This window comes from Equus caballus, chromosome 4 (genome assembly GCF_041296265.1).
Source record: "Equus caballus isolate H_3958 breed thoroughbred chromosome 4, TB-T2T, whole genome shotgun sequence".
Classification (NCBI taxonomy): Eukaryota; Metazoa; Chordata; class Mammalia; order Perissodactyla; family Equidae; genus Equus; species Equus caballus.
In genome coordinates, this window is record NC_091687.1 from 111,739,535 (window position 1) to 111,760,634 (window position 21,100).

A 21,100-nucleotide genomic window follows, 5' to 3' on the forward strand; every position below is an offset into this window, starting at 1 on the left:
GTCTGAAGCTTATTTTCTGAAACGTTCAAGCAGTGTGTTTCCACCCCTGGAGCGCCAGCGAAGCAAGAAGATCCCCAAGGAAACAGGAAAATAAATACATAGAGTGCAAAGTTACTCTCCGGAGATTCAGGCATCCAGAGTGGGCCAGGCACCCCTACCAGACCGCTCACACCTGGGCTCAGGTACTATTACCAACATTTCGCACCTGCGACTCCCCGTGGCAGGAATAAGTTCCCCGCTCACATGAGGGCCCAGAAGTGGAGGTGGTCCTGACACCCATTTGCTACTCTGATTTTCACCCTCTGCTGTCAGTCCCGGAACACACCCACTCCCCGTCACTTCAACAGCAAAAATGGTAAAGCCCCTCTCACATCTCCCCCTAAAACATTTGCACTCTTACCCAGTAAAAAACCAATTTATTTTACATTCCATCGTGGGCGATGGGAGAAGCTAAATAATAATTTAGCATGCATAAGTAGACGTTTCTTTATATATATATATATAAATACAATATACAAAAATAAAGACAGTACAGTTTTGAGATTTCCAGCAGTTTGAACGCTTAAGACATAAAGTTTTCCCCCCTAAGATACATAAGCACAAAACATTATTTCTTTTTTCAATACTCAGCAGAATGGCATTTCCAGAGAAGGTTTCAAGTTTCAGAGGTCTGTAACACTGTGGGCTTCCGCCTCCCCGACTCGGGAAGAGGGTGGTGGTCGGTCTTCTCACAAACACCTGCCGCAACACGAGCCAAAATTAAATGTAAAAGGACAAGAGTTCACGTGTGAACCCGCCGGGCCTCCCTCTCTCCGTCCCCCGAAGAGCAGACAGGTGCTGGAGCCCGAATGGGGCGCCCCGGACCTGGCTGGCCTCGCTCGCTGGCCGGGGGTCGGACCCGGGCGCCCACGGGGGGCTGCGACGCGCGCAGAAGCCGCGGCGACCAGGGCGCACCTGCCGGCGGGGCCCCTACTGCGGCGGGGGCTGGTGCCCGGGGCCGGGCCGCGGGGGCGGCGAGTCGGCCCCGGAGGAGCAGTCGGAGGAGGCGGCGTGCGTGCTGGCGCCGTTGCTGTAGGGGAAATGGTCCTCGTCGTCGTCGTCCTCGTCCTCCTCGGGGTCACTGTCCCTCAAGTCCCGCAGGCGGCGTCCGCTGCCCTTGTCCCCGGGCGCCGGCGCCCCCAGGAGCTCCTCGTCCCCCTGGTCCTCCGCGCCGCCGCCTTTGCACGCGCCCCCGCCGCCCTTCTGCTTCTCGGCCTCCTGCGCCGCCTGCTCTTTGGCCTTTTTGCTGCGTTTCCACTTCATCCGCCGGTTCTGGAACCAGATCTTCACCTGCCGGCACAAGCGGGCGTGAGAAACCGGCCACCTCCACCCTCTCAGAGTCCCCGGCTCCCGCCCCCGCCCCCCGCCGTGGGCTCTCAGAAGCTCCAGGGCGGTGGAGCCCCCACCGCGCGCGTCAGGACCCTCAGAGTCCGGCAGGGGGGCTCCAAGGAAGCTCGGCCTGGACGCCAGCTCGCCGCGCCCTGTCTGCGGAAGAGCGCCAGGGCCGCTAGGGCAGCCTAAGTCTCAAGACGTTCCCTCATCTCTTTCTGAAAGAAAATTTCTCGACTGTGGCCTGGGGACCACCTGCTTCAGAATAGGGGGAAGGGTCGTTAAGATGCACATTCCGGGGCTTTACCCCGACCTACTGCGTCCGCGCTCCGGCCGCGGGTATGTGAACCCTGGCGGAGGCACGTGAGCTCTCCCCCGATGTTAACCCGCACCCTACAGGTCTAAGAGGCCAGCTCCAGATGCCAGGACGGCCGAGGGTCAAGAGTGCAGAGGGGACAGTGTCCTCTGGGAGGCCGGTGGGGGGGGGGCGCGGAGGGGGCAGCGCACCTGCGTCTCCGTGAGCATCAGCGAGGTGGCCACCTCGAAGCGCTTGGGCCGCGACAGGTACTTGTTGAGTTTAAACTGGTGCTCCAGCTCCAGCAGCTGCTGGCTGGTGAAGGCCGTGCGCGGCCGGCGGCACTTCCCCAGGAGGTTCGACTGAGCCTGGGCTGGGGACGGAGAGGGCGTGAGGCCGCAGCCCGGTTCAGTCCTCCGCCCACCCCCACCCCCACCCCCACCCCCACCCCCACCCCTCCCACTAACGGGCTTCCGCTGGGCAACGCTGCCCGCCGGCCCTGCAGAGTCGCAGCTATTCCTTCAGCGTCAGCGCCCCCTCCCCGGGGAACAGTGTGGCTAGAGGACTCCGGGAGCCCAGGACCCAGAGGCCAGGTGGAACCAGACGGTCCCGATTTAATGGCACCAAATCTTTTTATCTCAGACTGGGCCTGGGTGTCCTGATTAAAGAGAGTTTATCACTCAGGCCCCTCTCCAGCTGGGTGTGCGTTGGTGCAGAGAAGGTCGCCAGAAGGCAAGAAGTGGAGGGGGGCATGGCGCACCTCCTCCCCACCCCTGACTGCACTTTCCCCAGCCCAGGCTAAGTCCAAACAGGTTGGGGAAACACTAGTTGGTCCTGGCTCTTCCCACCGCAAGAGGAACTGGTGCAGGATTCCCACCACCACCTCCGTAAATACAAAAGGAGAAGGAGAAGGGAAAAAAAGGAAAAAAGAGGGGGAAGGAAGGCAGGAGCCAAATCCCAGGCCTCAGTAGTGCATTCATCAGACGCTCTACCCCATTTAAGCTGTTCTCTCTACAACCCCGCCCGTCCCCAGGGTACAAGGGCCAAAGCCTGGGGAGGCTGGAAGCATTTCCAGGACAGTTCTCATTACGCAAATTAAAGGCCTAGTCCTGAGGGGGAATCCGGCTTTCTCTGTGTTCAAGGAGGTCTCACAGCTTTATTTACATAATTTCACACGGTTACATCACAGAGAATTTTATGACCTCAAAACGAGACTTCCCTTGATTTCCCAGGAGCCCGACAAGTGTTAGACAATAAAAGAAAGGGAAGAAAGGAGGCCAGCCGGCTGACCAGCTCAGGCTCCCCTGGGATGGGCAATTTGCTTTATGGGAAGGCCCACGCCCCCTGCTTTAGTTAAACAAGGCCCAGAATTCCCAACTTGACAATACATTAGAACTTTAATTAAAACACTGGCTCCAAGAGTACCATTTGGGAAATGCTGTCCAACGGCAGAGACAACCAATTAAAGGAAGCGAAACAACCAGAGGAGGGACTCGCAGAACACATTCCGGCATCCTGGCCTGACTGTTATGGCCCTCTAGGATTGGGTGTTCAGATTCCTTTTCTGAACTTAGAGCTGGCTAGGTTTTAATTCAGCCACGTTTAGGTCAAGATTAGGAATCCAAGATGGGCCAAGCGTGCTGGCAAAGGGATGTGGCTTTGATTTTTCTGAGCGACCTTGGGCTCCACGCAGGCTTGGGAAAGCACCTACGTGGTGGCCCGGGAACCCAGCACCCAGGGGAGGCTTGTGCGAGGACCACGCCCTCCCCCCGCCCCAGTGGGAGCCCAAGCACCTAAGACTTTGGGAAATGCAAGTCATAATGAAAAGTCCATGGGGTGGCATTCCATCAGAAGAGGTTCATTTGCTGGGCTCAGGGCCAGGCCTGAAAGGTGCCCTGAGTTTGGGTGACCCGGAATCAACAGGTTCAGGTATGTCTGAAGCTGCAGCCCCCACACTGAGAGGTGACCCTGAGCTTCCCCTTTTCTGGGAGTGGGTTCCAGGAGGGCTGACTCTCCAATGGGAAGGGATGGGTGGCCATTAGGGCCTTCTGGGAGCTGAGCGGCGAAAAGCCTGGGGTGGCCGAAAGCAAACAGTGCCCACGCTGGGATTTTTCTCACCCGGCCGTGACTTCTCAGCACTCCAGGCTCCCAGCTTTTCTCTGTTTAGTCACAACCAAGGCTTCTAGCAGGAGAATCTGATTTCTGGCAAGCGTTTATTTCTGTTTTCTTTTTTTGCTTTTTTCTGTCCCATGCCTGCATCTCCCCAGTCTAAACAAATCCACTCAGACGGAAACAATGGGGTCTCTTTGTTTGGGTGTTCTGCGGGTGAAATCATAAAGCCTGTGCATCTTCCTCTGAGCCTAGCTCGGGTGGGGCGAGCAGACCAGAGAACAGACTCTAGAGAGTGCCAGCCCCTGCGCCCACAGGCGCTGGGAAAGCCCGAGCTGGCCCAGGCCTCCGAGGAGGCCCGCCTGGGTGACTAACTCACTGCCCACAGCCGAGCAGCTCTCAGGTTGTGGGTAACCGGCCCTCCCTCGCTGCCTCCTTGGGGAAGGGCTCACTCTGTGTCGGGCGCCCCTGATTCAGGGTTGGTCACCTGCTGCCTAGAGTCCCTGCAATGAGGTGCCTGAAGAAGCGCACCATCGCACCATCGCTTGGTTCAAGTCAGGCCACGTGCCTCCGGGGCAGGCACCTGGGACCCAGCACCCTTCCAGAGGAGGTCAGAGCCCCGCAAAGAGCCAGGGTGTCGCAGGAGCCCTACCCTTGGGGCCCTGGGCCTCTTGAAGCCCATTTCTCTTCATTGCCCCTGAATCTCTCCCTCACCTGGGAGGGTCCGGAGGTCTCTCCAGAACCAGAATGCGAGACCCACGTCAATACCGTTTCCTTGGGGATAAGCCCCCGGTTTCGGTGCCCCTGATCCCCAGGCCCGCCTAACTCAGGATGCTCTTTGGCTTGCCTTCCCCCACCACTTCCTTCTCCTCTAGCCTGCGGGTTAATCATTAGATTTCAGTCTCACACCTCCAGCTGCCCCTTCCCGTTAAGAGAGGAAGGGAAGACAAGGCCCGTGCGTGGCCATTTTAACAGCTCACGGCCACACCGCGCAGCCCGCACGAGTCCTCGCAGGCCCGGGGCGAGCCAACACGGCCTCGCGGCGCTTTCCCAGCCCACGCCGAGCAGAGAGCGAGGGGAAGGAGGGGCCAGGTGGACAAGGATGCGCGAGAGAACCGTCTGGCTGGACTCCCCTTCCCCCATTTCTTCCTCCCTTCCCGGGCGCAGTACTCACAGTTAAAGTCGGGCATCTTGGGCAGGATCATGCCCGCGGTGGACGCACGCAGCCACTGGTCCAGCTGGAAGGTGCCGGCGCCCAGCTTGATGGGGTCGGCGGGGTGCGCGGGGTGCGCGCCCTGCACCTGCGGGTACGAGTAGGAGAGCGCCGGGTGCTGGCCGGCCAGTGCAGCCGCCGCCGCCGCCGCCGAGTAGCCGTAGACCGGGTGGCCGTAGAGCGCGGCCTGCGCCGGGAGGCCAGCGCCGCCCTGCGCGCCCCCGGGGTGCAGCCCCAGTGCCAGGCCCCCCGCGGCGGCGGCGGCAGCGGCGGCTGCGGCGGCGGCGGCGGCGCCTGGGTGCGCGTGGTGGTGGGGCCCCCCGGACCCGCCGCCCGCGCCGCCGCCCGCGCCGCCCGCGCCCAGGAAGCCCGGCTTGGGCAGCAGCGCGCAGTGCGCGGCCAGCAGACGCGGCGGCGACGGGCTCTCGGCGCGCAGGCGGTCGGCGGGCGCCGCGGGAGGCTCCGAGGACGCGGGGCTGCAGCTGCCGCTCGCCCCGCCGCTCGCCCCGCTGCCGCCGCCGGGCCCAGACGCTGCGGCCGCGAGGGAGGTGACCAGGGCCAGCGGCGCGGTCTGAGCCGAGGCGGCTCGCGGGGGGTCCACGGCCAGCAGCGCGTCGATGCGGAAATTTTTGGATTTTTCCATCGGCTCGTTTGGGGCTGGCGATCGGGGCCGGGTGGTGGGTGACGCGGCCGTGTGTGGGCTCGCGGAGTCTGTGCGTGGCGGAGGCAAGCCCCAGGGCTCGCTATTGTGGTGGTGATTATTTGCCAATAATCAAAGTCGCCGCCGGAAACTCAGCCGAGGGTGACCATGGTCCGCGCACCTCCTCCTGCGGGCCCCGCCCCGGGCCGCGCTCACACGCGCTCGCACCAACTCCCACGCGAGTGCTCGGCGCGCCGGGGCCGGGAGCCCGGCTGTGTGCGCTGCAGCCCTCAGGCACCACGCCGAGGCCGCTGGCGCCGCGGTGGGGACCCGCGCCCCTCCGCGCACTTGAAGCGCAGCGCGGCCGGCGATTGGCGCGTGCGGCGGGGGCGCGGGGAGGGGCGTCGGCCCCACCATTGGCCGAGGGGCGCACCTGTCACCGTCCCGGCCGCCCGCCGCCCCGCCCCTGCGCCGCGAGGTCCTAAACATCCCCGGGGTGCCGAGGCGCGATGCCGGGCGGGGACAGCGACAGGGGCTGGAAGACTGGGAGGCTCAACCTGGTGTCCCCGCTCGCCCTCCTGCGGGTGCTGAGCGGGGCGGCGGGCGCTGGCAACCTCGGGTCCCCGTGTGGGCCCTGCTGCCTGAGTCCACGTCCCGAGACATGCTGTCCGGCTCTGGGCTCGTGTCGCCTAAAGCCAGCAGAGCGAGTCTTCTCTCGCCTCCTCATCAGCACTTGAGTTTGTCCACCTCTGCGTCGGGGAGCCCACGTTGCTTCCAGATCTAGCCGCTCTGCTCAGTGACGGCAGCACAGTGAAGACCACACAGGTCCCCAAGCCATGCTCCTGGCTGTCCAGGGCGCACAGGAGCGGTTGGTGTCCCTGTCGCCAACCCTCTGCAGGTCGAACCTTCTCACCCCCTCTGGGAAGTCCCGTGCATTTCGGGTGTTGTGGGGGCAGGGGGTGTACATGTGCGTGTGCACCAGAGTCTGCCTCCCACAAATTCTCGCCTTGAGCCCCGGCCCAGTCACGCCCAGAGGGCAGAGTCTGCGTGCCGCTGGTGGCCTGCAGGACCCAGGTGGGCTTGGAGACCTGGCCCACTTGCCACTGAGAGGGCCTCGGGTGACAGAGCTCTTCCCGTCTGCCGAGGGATACCCATGGACCCATGCGCCCATGGGCGTGCAGGACCCACCTCTCTGGGAAAGCCCACGAGGCCGAGAGTCATCCGGAGGCTGGTCATTCTGACCCTGCTAGCCCCCAGGCCCAAGGCAGGAAAACGTGATCTTCCTCCTCCTCCTGCCTGGAGCGTCCTGGAAAATCAGAGGAAAGGGCTTCCCCTGGCTGAGCAAGGAAGCAGAGTGAGAATCCAGACCTCACCCCCACCCCACACACACTTCAAATATTTACAGTAAGAGCATGTCCAAGAGCTTTTTTGAAGCCGAAAGAATCAACACTCAGGTCGGGAAGCCAAGCGGCCACCAACGCCAGGCTTTGTCCACAGGTCCATTAGACTTAGTTATCTGCCCCCAACTGGTGTGAGAACCCAGGAAAGAGTTTCTGTTCCTGAAGCCTAGTTTCCTATGCAGGTGAGAGGTGAATAAAGGACAGGAAGGGGGCTGTGGAGGGGAAAGTCAGGGCCAGGTAAACTTTTAAATTAGCAGGTCAGCTTGCTACAAGGGGGATTTTTTTTAAAGGCAAATATATAGGGCTTGCGTGATCTCCCTTCAAAGGGCTTTTTACCTGATGAGAGCGGATGCAGAGATTCTGCAGCAGAGCAGGGTTTTTCTTTCATCCTAACAGGGTAGTTCTGATACACAGTGGCCGCTGAAAGATTCAGAGATAGCAGTGGATATATGGTAGCCACTGGGAATAAATGTCATATAGCTTTGCAAAAACCAATATTGACTTGTAAATAGAAATCACAGCATTTACACGATGATTGTCTTGTCTTTAGATGGTATCTCTTCAGGGTGATAAAAATGCAGGTCTGTCCCTAAGTGGAGGGAGAGGAACACTCGCGTTTCTTGAACACCTACTATGTGCCATCAGCTTTCTAGAATTCTCTTCCTTAATCTTCACGATGACACCAGCAGATGGATTTTATCATCTCCATTTTATAGAGTGCAGCTTCAAAGAGATTGAGGCTCTTGTCCCCAGTAAACCCCTCAGAGTTGGGACTGGAACCAGGTCTGACCGCAAGGGCTGTGCAGTTCCCACCTGCCTCCCTCCATGCTCCCCGGGATCCCCAGCCCTGTTTCCCCATCCTATCGGTTCCCTTTGGGGAAAGAGGGTTTATAAAGAGACCTGAGGTCCTTAGCCACCTGTTCTGGGCAGGAAACACTTCACCCTTTGAGGGAGAGTGACACTGTCTTGGCTGTCCCTCTGCCTCCCCGAGACACAAAGAGCGATCTCAGCCCCCACCTCTGACGGGTTAGCTCTAAGGCTAACGTGCTTCTCCCATCTCATTGCCTTCCCCTCCTCCATCAGCTGGGGCGGGTTGGCTGGTCCTAAGGGCACTGATTTAGGAGGCTGTGGGGGGCGCGGGGTGGGCATGGCTCTCAACTATATTTCCCAAGATTGATCTTGGAGAGCCTGTGGCCCCTCTCTCCTACCAAAATCAGCCACTGCCAGGGCTGTTTTAGTTGGCGATGGGGTGTGCCATCTAGACTCCATAAATCACCCCATCTTCCTCAACAAAACCATTCTGTTTTTTATAACTCCCAGAGGAATTCATTTTACCCCTTTTTATTCCACAGTAACCATGCTCCCAAACCGCTCAAAATCCCTTTTCTGCTCCCCCTTCCCCCTGCGACCAGCTGAGAGCACTGCCTGGAAGCACAGACTGAACAGTGGATGTGGCTCCCCACGCGCTGGTTCACGCGGTTTAACCCTGAATCCACACCACCTGTGGGGCCCAGGGAGACGATCCTGACGGGACGGACGGAGCCTGCCTGCCACCAGTCCTGGCCCTGGCCACCCCTCCAGTTTCAGTTTGACCTAGATGTCGAAGCTCCTTTATTTTGATGGGTTTCTGATTCTTTGTCTAGAAAAGTCGGGGTTAGACCAAATGGACTCTCTGGTGCTAAAGAGCTTTAAAATTACCGTATACTCGGTTTATGTCAAGAATAAGTTAATACATATTGGAAGTTCTCTGTGAAGCTGTTTGGAGAGGGAGAGGGGGAGACAGAGGGAGAGAGAGAGAGAGAGAGGGAGAGAGAGAGAGGCGGGGAGAGGTCCCGGAGGTTTGAGGTCTTTGTGTGGTTTACGACCGTGTGAAGCTGAGCACGCTGGGGCTCTTCCTGTCCAGCATCTGTATTGATCCAGCCCAGCTGGCTTTGAAGAAGGTTTGGGCAGACAGGAGCAGGGCTCGGGTCTTGGGAACGGGCTCATCTCATCGAGAGATCAAAGGTCTGGTCCCCGTGGTGCTCCCGTGCCGAGGTCTCCAGGGGCTCCTCTCTCGGGCAGCCCCGGGGGCAGCCTCCAGCCCTGGGACAACTGGGAGAACTCTTGATTTCTCAAGGGAAGCAGCGAGGGCCTGGTGCACCTTTCATCAGGCTGACTCCCATCCCCGCCCCTTCCCCGTCTGGCACAGCATCCCTTTCTCTTTCCACACCGTCTTCCTTTAAGATACTGAATACCGCCTGCTGTCGCCATTTGTCCCTCCACTTGGAAAGGAGAATTGGGGATTTATAAAAACAACCACGACAGAAGAAGCTGTTGTAATCCATGTCTACTCACATCTGGAATTGTATATATAAGTTGGGCATAAAACCTATATATTCACATAGTCGGAGGATGGAAGGCTGGCATGGTTCTTCCATGTGAAGTCAGGCAAGCACAATAGAGTAGTTACCGTGAGGGAACCCGGAAGGGCCCTGGGCGCTGGAGCACAGGTGGAAGAAGACTTTTCCTGGGAACCTCCCGCTTTTCCCTGAGCTTGAGGTTTCCAGCACCGAAACCCAGGGCCCCATGCAGATGACTTAGCCTGTCTGCTGAAACGTGCCATCTCCAGGATTAACTCAGTTAAACTTCAATCTAACTAACCATCCCGGGTTTCCTTTGGGAAACTGGCCGGGGATGCTGTGTAACCTGCCTGAGATCAGGCCTTGAGCTGGCCCTCACGGGGACTTGGACCACCGGGTGGCTCCGAGAAGACGCCAGCTGAGAAACCACAGGTGTGTCCCGTGGCTGGGTCGGGGCGTGAGTGGCGAGCGCTGGGGACTGAGCGGGAGATACTCAGTGCCCAGAGCCACCTGGTGACTGCGCAGGGGACGCAGGAGAGGCTGGGGTCACCGGAAGGCAAGTGGGGGGAGGGGCGCATCCGTGCAGGTGTCCCCCGCCCCCACTAGAGCCCCGAGGGCCAAAGGTACCACCTTCTTAGCGCCACCCTTTGACCTGCTGACCTCCCCCTTGCCCCGGGGCCTCGGCCTTTAAGGGGTCTGGAAAGGGTGGGACCCTGCAGACCTGCCACTCCGGCCCTGCATGGGGCCCACAGGACGTGCTCGGTTCATTTTCTCGCTGCCCCTCTCGTCGACATGCCCTGCACCCTGGGATTTCGTGTCCCCCTTGTAGAGAGCCCTGTCACCACTGACCCTACCTGGCAGCGGTGGGAACCTGTGCCGCCTCCCGGGGCCAGCCCTAGCTGCGAACAACCAGCCCAAACCGGGGCTCACAGCTGGGGCTGGCTGGAGGACTTCAATGCCTGAAAGTCCAGCCATCTTGGAGCCTTCCATTTTTGTAGATTTCCTCCAGCTGCAAAAGTATCTGCTTTATTCTCAGACCTGGGGCCGTCTCCCAGCTTCCCTGGGCTCCAAGGGAAGGCACAGGCCTGGCATCGGGGACTCAGCGCTTAGCCCCCTGGGTGGAGGCAGGCCCCATCCACCTGACCCAGGGCACTGAGAGTGGTTCCAGCCTCTTCTGCTGCACAAATTCAAAGCTCCCAGGTCCCAAAGAGAAACAAATTCCCCTCAAGAGCTCAGGGAGCATGGGAAAGCTCATTTGAGCCCCTTTCATACGTCGGGGGACAATAACCCTCAACAGAGATGCAATAACTTCCCCAAGAAGCCTATGTTTTTGCTGGAGGATTTTAATTTAATTTAATCGCAGGTTCACACAGTGCACTCTACTTCATACTGTTGCTGGGAACGAGGTATGTAGCACGCATACCCTCGAGGGCGGCTTTTTCAGGATGCTGCAGCCTGGGTGACCCCTCTCCAGATGAGCGCTGGCCTGACCACAGTTCTCTGTGAGTGCATCCCGCACCTGCACCGAGAGGGTTTCTTATCTTAAGACTGAGGACAGTGCACACCTGCTTCAGGAGAGCCCAGCTCTCCAGTCTCCCATGTGAAACGTGTCTCGTCCTTGGAGATGCGCTTTCTCAGGGCTCCACACTGTTGTTCAGGTAGCGTTTGCACGAGGCTGTGCAGGCAAACCTCTCTGACCCGCCCCCCCCTCGCCATGCACATGCACATGTCCAGCAGGAAGAGGAGAGGGTCCCTGAGCTGACACCAGCAACTGTGTCCCCCCTACCTGGGAGGTCAGACCTACGCAGGCTGGCATCCACCCCAGCCTGGACAGTGAGCACTGACCCACAGGCTGGGAGGAGGGGGCGCCCAGGAGGAAGCACAAATACAGCAACAGACGGTGCCGGACGTTTACTCCTTCAGTGTGTGAACTGTTTAGTGCATTTCGACTCGAAATTATGGCTGAATAGTAGCACACTAATGTCCAAATCCGCGGTGGATAATGGCAGGAAGTCATCGCTAATTGGTCTATTTAGTAGTTGCTGAGGTGGCAGAAGCTGTGGCTGCTGGCGGCTTAGAGAGAGAGAGATGAGGGGGGGACTGGATCTCCTTCTGATGCCACTTCCCAGAGCTGGGGGATGGGTTCCCAAGACAGGTAAATGGTGTCTGTGGTCAAGTTCATCTCTTCAACCCTGCCCCAGCCTCCTCCCACAGCCACACTCAAGGCCCAAGGACAGATCTCACACACATAGGGGGCAGGGGGGTGGGGAAGTGAAGCTGGACTTACAGCGAACTCTGACGGGCCCAAACTCTTAGTGTCCCCGCTCTGCCAGGGTGTGCCAAGCATTCACCATATTTAGTGTGTTTCAACTGACCTTCTTGCATAGTCTCATCCAATTGTTGTTAAAACCGTGAAAAACATACCCGTGTCCCCATCTTACAGATGGGCAAACTGAGGCTCTGAGAGGCCAAGGCACTTTGCTCCGGAACCCACAGCAGAAAGGCCAGGATCTGACTTCAACTCCAGTTGGTGGGCCTTAGACCAGAACCTTCAGGGTCACATCTGTTATTACGTTGTAATCTCCTCCTTGCGTGATTCTAAGAACTTTTCCCGCTTCCTCTCTGACCCATCTGGGCTTCCACCTGTGGAGGGGCGGTCAGCAAGGAGGTAGAATGTTTGCAGCAGGAACAGCTGGGTCTGGGGTCCCTTCTCTCCGCCTCCGCTGGGCTGGGGCTTCTTCCCCCTTCCCTGAACGCAGACCCCTCTCCCTGTTTCTGCCAAGGCACGGGTGGGAGAACGGACCCCACCAAAACCCCTCCCTCCCCCTCGCCCCTTCCTCCCCCTCGCCCCTTCCTCCAGTCTCCCAGGCCGAGGCCATGTGCCGCGGGAAAGATAATTTGGCTAATGAAGTCGTTAAAGGGCCCCTGGTGACCTGCCCCGGCCTCCCCTCGGCCCATCTGGGAAATTCCATTGAAAGGCTGGAGAGGCTCCTCGGTCGCCGCCGTCTGTCGCTGCAGGAGGCGCGAAGCCGGTGGCGCTGGGCCCCTTACATTAAAATAATTACCCGGCGGAACAGGTGGCCCGCTCGGGGCGCCCAGGCGCATCTGGGCCGCGCGGCCCCGCCCAGGGGAGGGAAGGTCAGGCCCACCACCCCGGGAGCCCCGGAGGACGGAGAGGAGCCTTCCAGGCTCGCGGGTTGTCCCCGGGTACCGGGGCCTGATGCCTGGAGGGAGGCTGGGACGGCGCTCAGCGGGGCCGCCGGCCCCGAGGCGCAGGGGAGCAGGCCGCCCAGGCTCGGGGAGCGGGTGCCAGGGTAGAACCACGAACTCGCACCCGGTGGGCTCCGAGCTTGGAGCAAATCCTTACGCTGGACCGTGTGCCAGGGCCACACGGGAGAGGGGGCTGGGGCGCGCCAGAACGCTGCGTGTGCGTGGGTGTGTGCATGCGTGTGGGAGTACCGGTACCTGTGTTTGTATATGCGCGTTTTGAGCGCGCGCGCGTATGCATACGTGTGTGCAGGTGACTCCCAGTTCTTCCTGCCGGCCGGGGAGCAACCGGCCCTTAGACCCTCAGCCGCGCGGTCCCCAGGCCCGTGGTGGGGAAGGAGGAGGTCCCCGCTGTGCTGCTAAAAGGTGCAGCGCAGCCCAGCCGCGGGGCCAAGCCTATTGCCAAAAACACATATTACACTGCGACATTCTGTAAATGAGATAATGATACATAAACCCGGATGATAGATGTGACACGCCTGGGATGTCTTCTCTAAATTAGCTGCTCGCATCGACTGCTAATAATGGTGAGTTTATGAAAGCAATTTCAGCGCAAAATGCGGAGGGTCTTCTTACTCTAATCAGCCTGCCTCGGTTAATGGATGAGGGGGTCAGGCTGAGAACTATTGACACGCCCATGCCCTTAACCTGTTTCCCAATAAAGCTGATTAGTTTTTGTCAATTCATCAGCTAACCACTCTTGCTGGAACTGCATCAAAGCGTTATTTGCTCAGGGGAAATCAACAAGTCACAGATCAGCTCCATTAAGGGGCTGCTGGGCCAGGATGGTCCTGGGCCCAGGGAGCCCCAACAGACCTCACATCCCCCCTACTAGGCACCCAGAGCGGCTAACAGCATGAGCCCCCCACCCCCCAGCACTGGGACCGGAATGAATTTAGGTCTGAAGACTTCCTTCCTCTTTCCCTGAGGGCGAAGGAGCAGCCTCTGTGGCCCAGCGATTTGGGGTGACTGTCCCGTGCCCTGGCGGTCCCAGTTTGGGCTGAGTCACCTTAGAGGCGAGGTAGACGTGGGCAGCGGAGCCAGTGGGATGCCTCAGGGAGCAGAGGGCATGAGTGAGGGGTCTGGGGTTTGCAAAATGTCTGTCGTGTGGCTGCATATCCCTCCCATGTGTCCCCACCAGGCGACAGAAGGGAGAGGAGGGCAGGACCCTGGACTCCATGGGGGCAGCGTGGGCCTGAGCGTTGACGACAGGCAGAAAGGTGTTATTTGGGTGGTTTGCAGCCGCACCCAGCTCTGACCCTGACTTTGCTGAGTGACCTTAGCAAGCACATGGGTGAGGCCCCAGCCGGTGGGAATGCGTCTGGGTCGGGGGTCTGGAGTTGCTGCCTCACCTTCGTGCACCCCACGGGAGCCCGCTGCAAAGCCTTCGCTGCCCTGACTGCAGGACGGGCGGCCGCTGGGCCCGTGCCTCCCACAGGCAGGAGTGGCAGATCCTGGTGGAGGTGACCTCGGCGCCCTCGCCCTTGGGCGGGGGAGGAAAACGTGTGCTGTCCCTTTAAGCCCCTGGCCACTGCCACCTCCCGGCCCCATCCCCCCCTCAATTTAATTTCATTAAAACAGAGCATGAATATTTCTATTAAACCTAAAATGAAATATGAAGCCATTTAGACTCTGCCTGCACCAATCACCCAGATTTATGACTTTTATTCATCACATCAAGAGCTGGGAAAAATGAATTTTCTTCACCCAGGAAGGAAATAAAACCTCAGGCTTGGTCATTTCCAGAAAGCTGTTAATTTGACCATGTGGTAATTACTTTCACAATTAACTGAAATACAAATCAACTTGACAAATTGGGCTAGTTTATATATTAATTAGCCTGCTTAAATTTATTCATTATGAAAAGACAATTTAAGGGGACCTGTGCTGTCTGTTTTATTGCAATAAATTATTGTTAGGAAATGGGTCTAATAAAATATCTTAATATTTAAAGATATTGTATACACGCAGGGGGTGCTTTATTGACAATTTCATTTTCCAATTAGTAATTTTGTTGTAATATATCTGCGAACCCGGGACTCCAGGGCAGTTGGAGAGGAAGGATTCTCCGGCCTGGGGCGGCGGGGAGTGGCTGGGTCTGAGCCGTGGGCAGAGAACACAGTCAAATCTGCGGGCAGGGGCGGCGGATCAGACGCCAGCACCAGGTTTGCAGCAGGAGCAGATCCAGCCGGCCCCCACCCCTGGGCCGGGATGTTGCGCCCGCCGGGTCCCCCTCCTCCCGCCGGGGCGCGGGGGGCTGATTTAATAGAATGTCGATAGAATCATTCGATGCCTTTTAGCTTGTGATCTTTATAAATGTCCCTCTATTAAATTAGAAAATGATTCTCTTCTCGTTTAATTGTATTCTTTCGTTTCTTATTTCCAATTAATTAGTCCTATCGACGTTGCAATATTTTAAGTGACTCGAGTCCGTTTCCAGTTAGAATATATGGGTCAGCAATGCAATTTTATACCCGACAGAACTAGATAATGTGGGTTTTAACTACTCGTTCCTCATCTGTCTTGAACATCTGGCCAGAACGTGCCACCTGGCCCCTGGGAGCTCCCTCCGGGTAGGTGGGCATCTCTCGCCCCCGGGGGCTGTTCTCTGGAATTCTTTTTGTTTTCCGTCTGGTCCCAGCAGGAGCCAGGAGGCGTGCATCTCTCCCAGTTCTCTCGGCCTCGCTGCCCTCACTCTGCCTCCAGTCCCCTCCGGGCTGGTTCTGGGGTGCACCCCCGGAGTTTCGGGGAGCCTTCTGCTCCACTCCCGCCTCCCTCCTTGCTGCCGTACAAGATTTGAGAATCATGTCTCGGAAACATGGCCTTGGACCCGTCTTCTCCCTCCAGCTCCCCGACGTCTTGAGGGGAGCGACGCCGCCGCCCCCGCTGAAGGCTGCACCCTTGTTTGGGGCCGCGCGGGGGACCCTTCCTCCACGACATTCATTTCCGCTCAACCATCCGACGCCGAGAGTTCAGCTTAAACCGGGAGGGAGCCACCGTTCCTTGGTTAATTGACAAATTAACTAATTCCTCCCAGAAAGATTTACGGGGCTGCTGTTTTGTGCTGCCCCCTCGCAGCATCTCCACCCCAGCCCGGGTGGGAGAGACCCCGGGCTGATTTAGGACCCCTGGCCTGTGCGCCCGGCCCCCATCTTGCCCCGCCCCCTCAACCTAACCTGAGCCCCAGCCCTGCCCGGGGTCCCAGCCCAACCCCCGCCGGCGGGGACCTCCCAGCCTAGGGGAGAGGGGTGGGGGCAGGGGCGGAGTCTGCCACGCTTTCCTGCCCCAAAAGAGCAGAGGGTCCCCTACTCGGCGGCGTGAGCCCTTGTTTGTCCCGAGAGTCAGTGGCTTGCCCCGCCACCCTCCGCCAGGTGGGAGAAGAGGGTAGTAAGCCGGTGAGCTGGAGCAGAAACCCCCATTTCCTCCTTAAGGCCTATGACCTAAACGTGCGAATGTGAGATGACTGAGGACTCAGGAGGATGTCCCAGCCCCCTCCTCCCACAGTCTGGGTAGGGAGGGCACCCTTCCACAGAGACCTCATGCCCCTCTCCTCCAAACCTGGAAGGCTCCTGGTGTTTAGGTCTGCTCGAGGAATGCACAGACCGGGCTGGTTTGGGGAACAAGGGGGCATTTTAGCATTTTAAACCTGGACCTTGGAGGCCAAGCAGGAAGCCAGATTGAAGAAGTGAGGGTCTTGCCCAGGGTCCTACGGCAGGACTGGGGCCTGTGCCCTGCCTCCCAGGGCTCCTGTAAACGGCCCTCTGCAGGGGGTGCCTGCCTGTGACTCCTGCTCCCTGGGAAAGACTGCCACTGGTGGGGGGAGGGTCTTTAAGGGGAGGATTTTAGGTCCTCAAGCTGTAGCCCACTCTTTCAACACCTCTGGCTGAGATGGGAGGGGAGGACACTGCAATTTGAACGGTTCTGTCAGAAGCCTCTAAAAAATCTCTAACACCAACCATTACAGCAGATTACCTTTGCCCAGGCAGGTGTGAAGGGCCGGCCTTCTCCTTTTATTCACCCTGAATCCATCTGCTAGGTAAAATCAAAATTTGCTCATCTCTTCTTTCTGGTTATTAGTTAGGATTCTCTACTGACAGGTGAAAAGCACAAATTCTCCTTGGCAACGAGAGAGCCCTAAATGAGGGGAACCTGCAGAAGTCTGCCTGGCTCCCTCGTCTGCCCTGGGTCGGGGCAGTGCCTGGTGCCGAGTGGCTGCACGGTCCTTGCTCGGTCTGAACGTGGTCAGAGCAAGAGCTTGAGACAGCCCAGGCTCCGGCTCAGGGAGCCCAGGGGTCTCCCAGAGTGGGGTGTCTGCTGGATGAGCACGCGAGCGATCCCTGAACCTGCACCCCTGGAACACCGCCCCTCCACACACAGAGTGGGAGCACCTCACACTGCAGCTGGGGAGAGGAGTCCTCTTGCCCACTCGAGGGGACACTTACAGGTACATTTTCTGGTCTCTTGGCCTCAAATGGGCTACTTACGATCCAAGTCAGCAAGTCCTTATTAAGCCACTTTGCTTGACCAGCTTAATACTAAAGGATAAGTTGGTAGCTTAAAATTTCCTTTCTGTGCTCAAGGAACCTAATTCCTTCTTGGAGGAGGAAAAAATATGCATATGTGAAACGATGAGAAAACGCCACCAAATCACGTGTAATAAAGTACCGGAATGAGGAAGAAAGCAGCTTCGTGGGGGTCAGACTCACAGCCTGTGTCTCTGTGTAGTTGGATGTATCCCAGACCGTCTCTCCCGGAACCCTTCCGATGGAAAAAACGTCAGGCTTCATAGCAAACGGTGGCAGAATCGTGTTCTCCTGTGTGTTATACAACAGAAGGATGACCACTCCTGGTCTAGCCCTGGTTTGTCGTTTTGTTAACTGTTACCTGGGCAATTTGCTTAATTTCTTTGGGTCTCAATTTCATCATCTGTGAAAATTTTATTTTGTCATCCTTACAGAGTTATTATGAGGATCATAAAATAATCAAATCTAAGGGATTTTTTTTAATTTGTGGGTTTTGATAAGTAGAAGCTTGATGGAGCAGGGGGAATTTAAATCATTGCTGAATCTAGTACAGAGCAGCTGCCATATGTGGTCCTGCGCCCATCTTACAGGTGAGGACACAGAGGCTGGAGGAGTTTGGTTGGTTTGCCCCCAAGTCACACATCTAGCAAGTGGCAGAGCCAGGATTTGAACCCACACCTGTATGGCCCCAGAGTCTCCTTGCTCACCACCAGTCCCACCACAGCTGGGTGGCCCTCAGCAAACGTGCCTTCACAACAGAAGACCAACTCCTGTCCTGGTACCTCACGGGGAAAATTTGCCATTTGCACACAGGGACAATTTGACCTGTGAGCCGGATAAAGTTTCACGTTTCTGATGATAAAACCACACACCGCTACTTATCAGTCAGTTTTTTTGTCCCTCGAGAACTAGAGTTCAACCACCAATACATTCAGAGCAGGCTACCTAGTGGTGGGGGCACCGAGCCATGCGGGAGCTGGGACGCACAGAGACGCCACTGATGCAAAGCAGTGACAACTTGCAGAGAAAAACAGCCGAGTGCCAGGGCCTCTGAGGCAAACGCAGAGATTCTAGAGCTGTGCTTTGGTGGTTGGGGAGGAGGTGCACAGAAAGGGAAGGATGTCACCCAGTGAGGGGGGCAGGCACCCAGGAGTTGACCTAGGCAAGAGCCTGTAAAATCTAAGCTAGAGAGGAGGCATCTGGCAGCTGTGGAAGGAGAACGGGGTGGAATGGGGGCCCAGGTCTTGGTGGAATGCTGCCAAGTGTGTGATGCTGAGCTGCACCGTTTGTCTGGTGGGCATTAAAGACCATGAATCATTGACAAGAAACCAAACAGTGCCGGGTCTGTATAACAGTTTGAACCCATATTGCTCCAAGTAAAATCAAATTAGAAGCCTCTCCCCAATTAGATTATGCAGACGCTTACACAAGGCACAAATAGTGATGTTCGAGGCGCGCATGACGGCAGCCCCACCTCACCCCTCACACAACACAGATACTCTCAAGCACACCCGTCTCAACACCCAGGTTGTGTCAACATTCTGCCTCTCGATGATAAATATGAGGCACAGCACACACTGCTTTTAATTGCATCGATAAACTGGGATTAACCCCCAAGTCAAGCTTCACTATTGCAATTAAATGTCCCCAAATAAATTGTTTCCTCAATAAACAAATGGAAGGGGCTGTGTTTGCCCTGAATAATAACAGGTGTAATATTTTACTGGCTAAAGTTAAGTATTAAGTGGAATCACTTGCTGGCCCTGATTTATTCCTTGAGATCGGAAAGTCATTTTTCATACGTCATGTGCCGCTTCAGTACTGTATAAACAGCTAATAATGCACTAAATCAACCTAGCATGACCTTGCGTTTCACCGAAAGCCACCAGGCCTCCACGACCTGGCGCTGAGGGTTCTTGAGAGCCTCAAGAGAAGAGACACTGGCCTAGGAAGACAGCTGAGCAACTTTTGGGGGGTTTTGTCTTTAGCTTTTAGGATCCAGAAGTTAAGAATGATATGAAAACCTCCTGAGTCGTTAACAGTCCAGGCGCGCTGTGTGGACACACGTTCTCTTCGGGTCATCTGGTTGCAGTAGAAAGAGCTGGAAGCCGCGTCCTAAGCAGAGGCTGATAGCGGACCGTCTGTGTCGAGGCCTAGCCCCTCTGCTGGGAAAACTGCACAGGAAGTTCTCAACCCCGTTATTTCTCCTTTGTCACCGAAACCTCACCTCATTTTCGATGTTATGGGGGACACAGGACCGACGTTTAAGGCTTTCGATATCCACGGGTAAACTTCAGTCTCTCTGTGCTGCCCTTTATTTTTAAGGCAGCTGGGAAAGGAGAAGAGAGTCACGTGTGCTGGGAGGTTAGGAGTGAAAATTATATTCGTTCTCAAATAACTAGGATGTATTCCTCCTCTGGAACAGAATGCCACTCTTATTCCAACAGAGTCTAAAGGATGTAGGCCAGCATTTTCCAAACTGTGAGTGGATATTTGTTAGAATGGGGACTACAAAAAGGTGCTCACTGCTCATTGTTAATTTTATTTGGTCCTTTTGAATGTGTGTATTCTTCTCCTCTGGTTCATAACCAAATATCTAGTAATGAGAACTTGTAATCTAAGATTTTCTGTACACAATCTTTCTATAGTTTATTTAGTCTATTGCTTCTTAAACTTTGCTACACAAAAGATCCCTCTCATTTTTCCCTATAAACCTTATACTTGTGTACCAGACTGTATTTATATCGCGTTGCTTTTTTTTTTTTCAATTAGTCAGATACGTGGTGCCTTCTAGTCCACGTGAGAGCGATGACACACATGCAGCACTCAGGTGAGATAATCCCAGCTCCCACCAGCTTCAGAGATTCTGAAGACTGTCATTAAGGCGGCCTCACAGGGGGAAAAAGCAAGATTTCTATTAAGCTTTTAAAGTATTGAAATGATCTGAAAGACACTGCCCTCCCCCTGCCCCATGACTACCTTCCTAGCTGCCTGGAGACCTGGAGATTCTAGGTTGGGATTTATTGATTTAGTTAAAGAGCAATTTAGGACACATTTATTAATTTTCTCATCATCAGCATCACTGCCACCCTAACCTTTTCAGTTTTCACCACATCATTCTAAATGATTACCAAGCCACGCTTATTTTCAGTTAGTGAATCTTTCATACTTACATTATTACCACAAGGGAAAAATGCTTGCCTGGACTCCTACACAGACAAAAAATATGCATAGGAATTATTGCTGCCTTAAATATATCAAAATAACCTTCCTTTGAACTGATGCTCTATAACTTAAGAGGTAAAGAGAGTTTGGTTTTCCCAAACTGTTATAAAACATCTTTAGATGATAAAGGAGATCAGATGAAGAAGATAAAATATTCAACACATCGGACCTCATTCAGAGCATGAATATATCTATAGGTAATTATAAGCTCCTAGGAATACTTGATGCGAAATATATTGATAATACAATTTTTCTTTTGAAGGGGATTGTAATGATTGCAAATTTGGTTAAATAATTAAATTAATAAGAACTATTTGATTCAAACATGAGCCTTTTAATGATATACAGAGCGAATAATAATATCTGTCTTGCCAGCTAAAGAGGTTTTAAAAGACCATATAGGGCCGTCTGCAATCAGAGCACCTGTCTGCCCTTTATTATTGCAACATTAACCTTTATATTAAAACACATTTAAACGTAGTCTCTGAAAATATTAAAGAAAAAACTGATACAAAATAGTCCACAATAATATTCTTATTTTACTGTTATGAATAAAACGTCATATAATTTTCATAAAATATGGCTTTTTAAATTTTAAGAATCGGCTGAAAAATAGAGATAAATATACTGAATTCATGTTAAAGCATTTCAGAACACGGTCTTACAAGGCAGTGGTGTGCAGGAAGAAGTTCAGAAAACATGCATCTGTATTTGGGGTGTA

At 55.6% G+C, this 21,100-nt stretch overlaps 1 protein-coding gene across 2 annotated transcripts; it reads right to left on the reverse strand.

The window, feature by feature from the left end:
* Positions 1–396: 396 nt before the first annotated feature.
* MNX1 (motor neuron and pancreas homeobox 1) lies at positions 397–5,952 on the reverse strand. Of its 2 annotated transcripts, XM_023640114.2 has the most exons (4): positions 4,947–5,952; positions 1,876–2,036; positions 955–1,329; positions 397–738 (listed from the first exon to the last, which is right to left on the reverse strand). In XM_023640114.2, the coding sequence occupies exons 1-3, from the start codon at positions 5,626–5,628 to the stop codon at positions 970–972; spliced, it is 1,203 nt and encodes a 400-aa protein (XP_023495882.2). In that variant the 5' UTR covers positions 5,629–5,952; the 3' UTR covers positions 397–738; positions 955–969. The 2 variants fall into 2 exon arrangements, with proteins under 2 accessions (XP_023495882.2, XP_070122255.1); XM_070266154.1 differs by having other exon boundaries at positions 397–1,329.
* Between the last annotated feature and the right edge of the window lie 15,148 nt (positions 5,953–21,100).